This window comes from Gadus morhua, chromosome 13 (assembly GCF_902167405.1).
Source record: "Gadus morhua chromosome 13, gadMor3.0, whole genome shotgun sequence".
Lineage (NCBI taxonomy): Eukaryota > Metazoa > Chordata > Actinopteri > Gadiformes > Gadidae > Gadus > Gadus morhua.
Window position 1 is genome coordinate 495,873 of NC_044060.1, and position 10,724 is coordinate 506,596.

General features: G+C 49.7%; 1 protein-coding gene and 3 long non-coding RNA genes across 4 annotated transcripts in view; all 4 read left to right on the top strand.

Moving 5' to 3' along the window:
* LOC115557740 (uncharacterized) lies at positions 1–2,340 on the top strand. The gene is made up of 9 exons (XR_003979238.1): positions 1–138; positions 396–527; positions 634–703; positions 888–968; positions 1,086–1,347; positions 1,605–1,736; positions 1,817–1,887; positions 2,072–2,152; positions 2,270–2,340. It is a non-coding gene; the product is annotated as an uncharacterized LOC115557740 (long non-coding RNA).
* A 129-nt stretch (positions 2,341–2,469) lies between these two features.
* On the top strand, positions 2,470–3,650 carry LOC115557365 (uncharacterized). Its single transcript, XR_003979177.1, has 5 exons — positions 2,470–2,619; positions 2,877–3,008; positions 3,095–3,180; positions 3,360–3,440; positions 3,558–3,650. It is a non-coding gene; the product is annotated as an uncharacterized LOC115557365 (long non-coding RNA).
* A 544-nt stretch (positions 3,651–4,194) lies between these two features.
* Positions 4,195–6,609, top strand: LOC115557366 (uncharacterized). Its single transcript, XR_003979178.1, has 7 exons — positions 4,195–4,297; positions 4,384–4,469; positions 4,649–4,729; positions 4,847–4,906; positions 5,150–5,201; positions 5,375–5,457; positions 5,665–6,609. It is a non-coding gene; the product is annotated as an uncharacterized LOC115557366 (long non-coding RNA).
* Positions 6,610–7,655: 1,046 nt separating this feature from the next.
* The window catches only part of phactr3b (phosphatase and actin regulator 3b), a 43,844-nt gene continuing 40,775 nt past the window's right edge, over positions 7,656–10,724 (top strand). Inside the window, exon 1 of the mRNA XM_030375367.1 lies at positions 7,656–8,036. Within this exon, the coding sequence (XP_030231227.1) occupies positions 7,931–8,036 (106 nt within the window). The 5' untranslated portion in view covers positions 7,656–7,930. The remainder of the gene's footprint in view (positions 8,037–10,724) is intronic.

Genomic DNA, 10,724 nt, shown 5'->3' on the forward strand with positions numbered 1-10,724 from the left:
CCCCGGAGGCCGACTGGACCCTCGGAGGCCGACTGGACCCCCGGAGGCGTGGACCAGAGGCTGAGGCTGGAAGGACCAGGATGGACCAGGAACCAAAGCTGGAGACCAGAGAAATGCCACACGGGATCGGACCAGAGGGTAACATCACTAAGCTCATCTGAAACTCTTTAAACCCTGAGGTTATTTTTAGGTCTGGTGGCTAGTTATTGTAGAAGGGCTTTTATCATCTTCTGATTTAATCCTGTGCCAAAGCTGTGATATGAGGTCAGTCATACTGGGGTTATGTATGGGTCATATGAGCCACTTGTTACTAATGCTGCTATGACATAGTTGCTGTATGGCTGAAAACGTCAGTTTGTAGACTTTGTTGAAATACTGGCTACCATTTTCCAAAGGAACCTCAGATGCAGAAGGTGTGGAGTGTGGCAGCTACACCTGGGATTCCTGGCTGACGGAGGAGTCGTGCTGGAGGAGGTCCTGCCTGGTGGAGGCGGTCCATCGTGGGGCAGATGGAGCCTGACTCTAACGTGATTATCACTCTCACTACTACTTCTAGTAGAATACTTCTACAATAAATGACCACGGTTTGTTACTATACTAGACTACATCTGTTTCGACTGCCATTTGCTGCAGGCCAGGACTCTGTGGTGTGTAGGAGCTGGGACTCCTGAGGACAGCCAGGCTCCACCAACAAGGATTCCTCGTAAGTTTGCATCAACTGAACATAGTGGACTTGCAAAGGGAAAACTACTGCTGCTAGGATTTATGGCAAACTACCACTGCGTTTGACGGATGAACTACTAGGGTTTACATCCCCAGAGCAGACCAACTGCAGCTGTTACTTTGCCATGTAAAGAGACCAGCTACGGCTGTGTTTTTGTTACCAGGACATGAGCTGGACCAGAGGACAGCTGGTGGGGAGCCGTAGATCTGGAGGAAGACCATGACTCTACCAGCAAGTATTCCATGTAGGAATTACATAACAGGGTGGCCTTAAAGGGCAAACTACTGCTGTTACTAGAAGTTATGCCAAACGACATGTTTAATCAAATGTTGTAGCCATACCTCCGCCGTGTTTGTTACAGACCAGGACTCCGTGGCTGAGGAGCTGTGTGTGGTCCGACCGGACCCCCCCCCCCCCCCGGAGGCGGACTGGAGCCCCCCCCGGAGGCGGACTGGAGCCCCCCCCAGAGGCGGACTGGAGCCCCCCCCCGGAGGCCGACTGGAGCCCCGGAGGCCGACTGGACCCCCGGAGGCGTGGACCAGAGGCTGAGGCTGGAAGGATCAGGATGGACCAGGAACCAAAGCTGGAGACCAGAGAAATGCCACACGGGATCGGACCAGAGGGTAACATCACTAAGCTCATCTGAAACTCTTTAAACCCTGAGGTTATTTTTAGGTCTGGTGGCTAGTTATTGTAGAAGGGCTTTTATCATCTTCTGATTTAATCCTGTGCCCAAGCTGTGATATGAGGTCATTCATACTGGGGTTATGTATGGGTCATATGAGCCACTTGTTACTAATGCTGCTATGACATAGTTGCTGTATGGCTGAAAACGTCAGTTTGTAGACTTTGTTGAAATACTGGCTACCATTTTCCAAAGGAACCTCAGATGCAGAAGGTGTGGAGTGTGGCAGCTACACCTGGGATTCCTGGCTGACGGAGTCGTCGTGCTGGAGGAGGTCCTGCCTGGTGGAGGCGGTCCATCGTGGGGCAGATGGAGCCTGACTCTAGCGTGATTATCACTTTCAACACTACCATAAACTACCACAGTTTGTTACTAGACTACATCTGTTTTACTGCCATTTGCTGCAGGCCAGTACTCTGTGGCGTGGAGGAGCTGGGACTCCTGAGGACAGCCAGAACTCCACCAACAAGGATTCCTCGTAAGTTTGCATCAACTGAACATAGTGGACTTGCAAAGGGAAAACTACTGCTGCTAGGATTTATGGCAAACTACCACTGCGTTTGACGGATGAACTACTAGGGTTTACATCACCAGAGCAGACCAACTGCAGCCGTTACTTTGCCATGTAAAGAGACCAGCTACGGCTGTGTTTTTGTTACCAGGACATGAGCTGGACCAGAGGACAGCTGGTGGGGAGCCGTAGATCTGGAGGAAGACCATGACTCTACCAGCAAGTATTCCATGTAGGAATTACATAACAGGGTGGGCTTAAAGGGCAAACTACTGCTGTTACTAGAAGTTATGCCAAACGACATGTTTAATCAAATGTTGTAGCCAGACCTCCGCCGTGTTTGTTACAGACCAGGACTCCGTGGCTGAGGAGCTTTATGTGGTCCGACCGGACCCCCCCCCCCTCGGAGGCGGACTGGACCCCCCCCCCGGAGGCGGACTGGACCCCCCCCCGGAGGCGGACTGGACCCCCCCCCGGAGGCGGACTGGACCCCCCCCCGGAGGCGGACTGGACCCCCCCCCGGAGGCGGACTGGACCCCCCCCCGGAGGCGGACTGGACCCCCCCGGAGGCCGACTGGACCCCCGGAGGCCGACTGGACCCCCGGAGGCGTGGACCAGAGGCTGAGGCTGGAAGGACCAGGTTGGACCAGGAACCGAAGCTGGAGACCAGAGAAATGCCACACGGGATCGGACCAGAGGGTAACATCACTAAGCTCATCTGAAACTCTTTAAACCCTGAGGTTATTTTTAGGTCTGGTGGCTAGTTATTGTAGAAGGGCTTTTATCATCTTCTGATTTAATCCTGTGCCAAAGCTGTGATATGAGGTCATTCATACTGGGGTTATGTATGGGTCATATGAGCCACTTGTTACTAATGCTGCTATGACATAGTTGCTGTATGGCTGAAAACGTCAGTTTGTAGACTTTGTTGAAATATTGGCTACCATTTTCCAAAGGAACCTCAGATGCAGAAGGTGTGGAGTGTGGCAGCTACACCTGGGATTCCTGGCTGACGGAGGAGTTGTGCTGGAGGAGGTCCTGCCTGGTGGAGGCGGTCCATCGTGGGGCAGATGGAGCCTGACTCTAACGTGATTATCACTCTCACTACTACCATAAACTACCACGGTTTGTTACTATACTAGACTACATCTGTTTTTACTGCCATTTGCTGCAGGCCAGGACTCTGTGGCGTGGAGGAGCTGGGACTCCTGAGGACAGCCAGGACTCCACCAACAAGGACTCCACCAACAAGGATTCCTCGTAAGTTTGCATCAACTGAACATAGTGAAAAAGGGAAAACTACTGCTGCTAGGATTTATGGCAAACTACCACTGCGTTTGACGGATGAACTACTAGGGTTTACATCACCAGAGCAGACCAACTGCAGCCGTTACTTTGCCATGTAAAGAGACCAACTACGGCTGTGTTTTTGTTACCAGGACATGAGCTGGACCAGAGGACAGCTGGTGGGGAGCCGTAGATCTGGAGGAAGACCATGACTCTACCAGCAAGTATTCCATGTAGGAATTACATAACAGGGTGGCCTTAAAGGGCAAACTACTGCTGTTACTAGAAGTTATGCCAAACGACATGTTTAATCAAATGTTGTAGCCAGACCTCCGCCGTGTTTGTTACAGACCAGGACTCCGTGGCTGAGGAGCTTTATGTGGTCCGACCGGACCCCCCCCCCCTCGGAGGCGGACTGGACCCCCCCCCGGAGGCGGACTGGACCCCCCCCCGGAGGCGGACTGGACCCCCCCCCGGAGGCGGACTGGACCCCCCCCCGGAGGCGGACTGGACCCCCCCCCGGAGGCGGACTGGACCCCCCCCCGGAGGCGGACTGGACCCCCCCCCGGAGGCCGACTGGACCCCCGGAGGCCGACTGGACCCCCGGAGGCGTGGACCAGAGGCTGAGGCTGGAAGGACCAGGTTGGACCAGGAACCGAAGCTGGAGACCAGAGAAATGACACACGGGATCGGACCAGAGGGTAACATCACTAAGCTCATCTGAAACTCTTTAAACCCTGAGGTTATTTTTAGGTCTGGTGGCTAGTTATTGTAGAAGGGCTTTTATCATCTTCTGATTTAATCCTGTGCCCAAGCTGTGATATGAGGTCATTCATACTGGGGTTATGTATGGGTCATATGAGCCACTTGTTACTAATGCTGCTATGACATAGTTGCTGTATGGCTGAAAACGTCAGTTTGTAGACTTTGTTGAAATATTGGCTACCATTTTCCAAAGGAACCTCAGATGCAGAAGGTGTGGAGCGTGGCAGCTACACCTGGGATTCCTGGCTGACGGAGGAGTTGTGCTGGAGGAGGTCCTGCCTGGTGGAGGCGGTCCATCGTGGGGCAGATGGAGCCTGACTCTAACGTGATTATCACTCTCACTACTACCATAAACTACCACGGTTTGTTACTATACTAGACTACATCTGTTTTTACTGCCATTTGCTGCAGGCCAGGACTCTGTGGCGTGGAGGAGCTGGGACTCCTGAGGACAGCCAGGACTCCACCAACAAGGACTCCACCAACAAGGATTCCTCGTAAGTTTGCATCAACTGAACATAGTGAAAAAGGGAAAACTACTGCTGCTAGGATTTATGGCAAACTACCACTGCGTTTGACGGATGAACTACTAGGGTTTACATCACCAGAGCAGACCAACTGCAGCCGTTACTTTGCCATGTAAAGAGACCAACTACGGCTGTGTTTTTGTTACCAGGACATGAGCTGGACCAGAGGACAGCTGGTGGGGAGCCGTAGATCTGGAGGAAGACCATGACTCTACCAGCAAGTATTCCATGTAGGAATTGCATAACAGGGTGGCCTTAAAGGGCAAACTACTGCTGTTACTAGAAGTTATGCCAAACGACATGTTTAATCAAATGTTGTAGCCAGACCTCCGCCGTGTTTGTTACAGACCAGGACTCCGTGGCTGAGGAGCTGTGAGTCTGGAGGAAGACCAGGACTCTGTCTACAGGTAGTCCTAGTCAGTTTGCATAAAGTCAATGTAGAACTTGTACAGGACAAACGCTTCACTGCAAGTTAAGAAATGCTAATGTGATTGGTTACTAGACAAACTAAAGCTGCTACTTTGTTTCATGCCATTAGAGCCAAACTACTGTTTGTTACCAGGCCAGTCAAACTATCACTGTTACTTTGTACAAGACTTTAGAGCCAAACTACTACTGTGTTTGGTTAACTTACATTAGTGCCCAACTAGGTCTGTAACCAGACCGGGAATCTGGACAACTGATGGAGAAGCCATACCTCTGGTAGGTGAATCCTGAGGAAAACTATGTATCAACCAACAAGTATTCCATGTAAAGTTGCATAAACTGATAGTGGCCGTTTACAGAGCAAACTGATGCTGTTTCCGGACGTTATTGCAGATGGCAGCTATTTGTTACCAGACTTTAGAGCCAAGCTTCCGCTGTGTTTGTTACAGACCAGGACTCCGTGGCAGAAGAGAGCTGATGGAGGAGCTCTGACTCCGGAGATCGACCATGACTCTACTAGCAAGTAGTCCTTGTAAGTTTGCATTAACTGAATGGTGGACTCGTATGGGGTACAGGATTGGGTGTTCAACTCCCTGTTCAACTCAATGTATTCAAGGCTTCAGAATACATTGGTGCAAGGCGCCAAAAGCCCACCTGCTCCTTAATGGCGTCCATTTGGTTCAAATAATGTTGTATCATTTTGAATAATGAACATAATCCATGTCATCCATTGTTGTAGGACGCTGGTGAAATCCGGTTTGGTCCAGGACCCACACCTGATCTGAACCCAACCTGATCCTGTTTGTTCCTCTCCCCTCATCCTCAAGAAGAACTTCTGAGCTTCAGCAGTCTGAGGCTGATGGATCAATTAACTCCAGTCTGAATAACCTTGACCCCACATGTACCCGTGTACTTCTACACTCCTTTCCCTCATGTCTGTCACTAACTAACCTCACTACTTCACTGTCCTCTCTACTCCCTTCCGTTCCTCTTGCTTCTCCATGGTTCGAACCAGCACTCTGAAGGAGTGTCTTCTTGCCCTCAGAGGGTTCAGTGTTAGGGTTGAGAGTCAGGGTTTAGAGTCAGGGACAGAGCTGGTTAGGGAGGAAGGGTTTTTGCACATGCCTCTTCACTTGCTTGCTGAATTGTTTTGACATTTTGAAATGATTCATTGGGAAAATATTTTACTGTGCTATTACTGACAAATAAATATTGTTGTACCAAATGTCTTTTATAAATGTAAATCCTACATTGTGACTTAAGATATTTGATTCTGTAATTTGCCTTGGCTATTGTCAAGCTAAACATTTTAATACATTGCATATATTTCATGCATATTATTCACATAATAGTTAATATATGATACAACTTCCATATAAACTACACAATTCCAGTATTCATTTAGGTACCGACCGACCCACACAGGCCATTAATCTACCACCGTAACCATTCCAGTATCAAACCAATACAGGATAACTAGGACATTGGAGAACGAGGTTTCACAAGAACAGCACCAATAATGTGTCATGCCGACCTCATTTTGGGCAAAATCATTTCTACAGGCCTGCGTCCACGTTACCTGACAAAAGGTTCTGTCTGAAGGGTTAAAAAGATGGCTGACATTCTAAGTTGAAAATCCAATATTCTGAATAAAAATGTAGCTCATTGCTCCACCTGTTTGAAATGTGTTTGTCATTTTGATTATTTTGATGACTTTTTATTGACTTAACATATACAATCACTGAACAAAATACGCTCTTGTTAGAAATGTGATCAAAACCCATATTAATGCAGTATCTATCAAACTATTTAATTTCCCACTGAGTGACGGTAACGTGACTTGGATGCAGGCCTATAGAAAAGCGTGTTTAGATCCGTTTATGCTGACGTTTTCCACAGTTGACCAACGTACGTAGCTGCCCTTTGGTGTGGGAGTGGGTTTCTGAATGTAACATGCAGAGGCTGCAGCTTCCTGCAGGGCCACACCAGCGTCACTGAGGGGGGGGGGGGGGGGGGGGGGGGGGGGGGGGGGGGGGGGGGGGGGGCTCTGTAACCAAGGCAACCGTGAGACCTCGAGCTGTCAGTGCTGCTCATGTCCTGAAGAGATGAATGTGGCGCCTCTCAGGTCTCACTGTTTTCAAGACGGAGACAGTGAGAAGAAGGCCGTTACAGTTAGTGACATGAACCACAGGGGCCAGTGGTATGTTATTATGGGAAGCAGCAGGATATCTTCCATGGAGTGTGCATCATATTTTACCTTTAAGGCATTTCATTGCTGCACATCTCAGCTATCTTCTGTTAAAACTCCATCTTCAGAAATGTATAATCGGTGGTGTTTCGAACATAACAAGGTGTGCATGTGAATCATGGTACGCTAATTTCTAAAAATTACAGCCACAAAATAGGAATATCTTCTTGTACCAAAACCTTGTTAATTCTAATTTGACAACCTTTTTATGTCAAATATTTTCATCTATATATAATACGTGGATAAATACAGAGGGTATTTCCATCATGTGCCTCCTCTGTCTTGGAACATAACAGCCCCAAACCTGCATTTTATTCTCTTTTATCGGATGCTTATTAACGTTATTCTGAGACGCTCCAACCCAGACGAAGAAGAGTAATGAATCTTCGCCTCGGCATGCTACTGTAACGAAACTGGCCGAAACCTGTAGCCGAGTGCCCCACATCCACCGCGTCATCAGGACTAGGAGCACGCTCTGCCTTCCCAGGCACACACACACACCGATTGCACATCGCGCGCGCGTAATGGATTTCCCAAGGAGTGTTTCTTATGTTTTTGGGGCAGCGGGAGCTGCAGCAGCAGCGGTCCTCCCTCGTTCCCTTTCCATCACCACTTGATGCTCGTGACCTTGGTCTGCAGACGTCGCTAGAATTATTTGGCAACGCATCCATGTGCTCGGGCCTGATCCGTTTCTTACCAAAGTATAGGCTACTTTAGATCTATTTTTTTACGCTCTCGCACCATCATCATCCTCACCATGGCTTCATCGGACGGGATGGAGGAAGATTGCGTGCTGCAGCGGGGGAGATCTCAAAGTGACCCGAGCAACATCACTGAGGTGCGCTTGGGGGAACACAGATCAGGTATGGATCATCGTGGACCTGAACCGCACACGCACGCACATGCACACTCACGCACTCATATGTCAAGGTTGGATTCGCAAAAAGGCTGCGGCTGGGTCAGCAGCAGCAGCGACATTTTTCTTTCTCCCGTAGACCAACATCGTCTGCAGAGGCGAGGGTCTGTCAGCGTTTCGAAACGATCTCAATTTGTATGCAACCAAGGCTGGCCGTGCGTCGTTTACACTCGGACCGCATACACCCCGACGGGGGGTGAGAGTGTAAAGGACGCACGGATGGATGATAAAACGTGGAAAATTATTCACATTTCACACCGTGACTAAGCGATCGATCGGAAAAGGAAACGCATTTCCATGTGACCTCGTTGACATCGCTAAAGCAACGTTTACCGGCCACGACGTCATATGCTGTGCCATGTCATTATAGACTAGGCCTACATCACACTCACGCATCATGGCTATTAGGTTTATATTTGGGGAATGGCGTCACTGTCTTGTATTCTCGCCTCAATGAATGGGGCTGGTTGCATAGCCTATGTGTCGTGATCTTTTGGTTTTTACGTGATATTGTCACCGTATTAATAATTGAATGCAATGACAGCCTTGATGCCCTTGGGTGAGGGTGATTAATTGGGTATCATACCCCTCAAGGGAACTGCGAGGACGAGCGCATCACACGAGGAGCAAGTGGAGACTGATGACAGTGCTGCTGCTGCTGCTGCTTGTGTATTTAGCTGTTTCCATGGAGACCCAAATGGCAGGAGCCGGGATTCGGCCCTCCCGCTGTGAGCCGAGACGGTGTTTAGCGGCGGAGGCCTCTTTATTAAGAGCCCACCAAAGGCCTGCATTCTACTAGACATTGTAATTTGGCTGTGAACCATCTATTTCTGTATGCATGCAGGACTACTTGCCTCTATTGGCATTGATTACGCTTGCCATGCCTAATGACGTCATCCCGTTTTGTGATTTGATATCTGATCAGTATCATAGCTGGCCACACTCAAAAGGATCGTTGTTGTATTTGTTAAATATTGCATCTGTATTTTTTGACGCAGCACTGACAATTACAATCGCAATGTTAATGCAACAGCTGCATGTAAACAAGGAGCTGTTAACACACTTCTATTATTGAAGATTAGGGTTTGTGTGTGTTTGTGTGTAAGTGAGTGTGTGTACCTGTGTTTGTTAAGAGTGAGAGAGAGATTAAGGTATTTTTTAATTGGTTCTGGTATTATATCACACTATATCATCCAGCTATCATGATTAGAGTGAGAGCAGAGGCCTACGGATGAATTCGATTCGGTTCCGTCTATTTCTGGCGCTCTGTCTTCCACCGGAGCATCACGCTGAACAGCGCGTCTCGCAGCGATCATATCGTCTCAAGTCTCTATCGCACTAATGGCTTTGTTGACGTGGCAACGCGGGGTACCCCTAAACGCACCCCCCCCCCCCCGAGGTTTTATGGGTCCACCACTCGGATCCCCTCCCCGGTGGGAGACGCCGGCCAACCCATGCTGGACGACACGGGTCAATGCAGCTGTGGACGCACGCACACACACACACACACACACACACACACACACACACACACACACACACACACACACACACACACACACACACACACACACACACACACACACATGTATGCACACACTCACAGGCACACACACATGGACATACACACACATGCACACACACACGCATGTGCACACACACACACACACACACATGTGCACGCACGCACGCACGCACGCATACACACACACACACACACACACACACACACACACACATACACACACACACACACACGTATGCACACACTCACAGGCACACACACATGGACATACACACACATGCACACACACACGCATGTGCACACACACACACACGCATGTGCACGCACGCACGCACGCACGCACGCACACACACACACACACACACACACACACACACACACACACACACACACACACACACACACACACACACACACATCCCCCCTCCCCCTCCCTGTTCATCGTTGATCTGAACATCTGAAGGGACTTCAATAGGGTGGGGGAGAGTGAGTGAGTGTGTGTGTGTGCGTGAGAGTGTGTGTGCGTGTGTGTGTGCGCGGGCGTGCGTGTGTGTGTGTGTGTGCTTGTGTGTGTGTGTGAGAGTGTGTGGGTGTGTGTGTGTGTGCTTGTGTGCTTGTGTGTGTGTGTGTGTGTGTGTGTGTGTGTGTGTGTGTGTGTGTGTGTGTGTGTGTGAGAGTGTGTGGGGGTGTGTGCGTGTGTGGTGATTATGGGATGGAGCAGCCATCATGGCACCCAGCTGGACGGTGTCACTACGAATCACCCGGCCCAGAGAGCGCACGGCGCCCACCGCCCGGCCTGACCTCCTTGTTCTGATGCCCACCACGTCACACACACACACACACACACACACACACACACACACACACACACACACACACACACACACACACACACACACACACACACACACACACACACACACTCGCTCTGTAAGCCGCTGTGCTGGGCCACGCGCTGGCCTTGGAGAACAGATCCATGTGGGTTTCTCTTTTTGCTGATTTATTTTTGGGCCAGATTAGTTTTTAAAGGAGCTCTGAGCTGTCCGCCTTTAACCTGAATCTGCAAAAACACACAGGCCAGCGTTTAGCTTTTAATGACGATTTGATGAT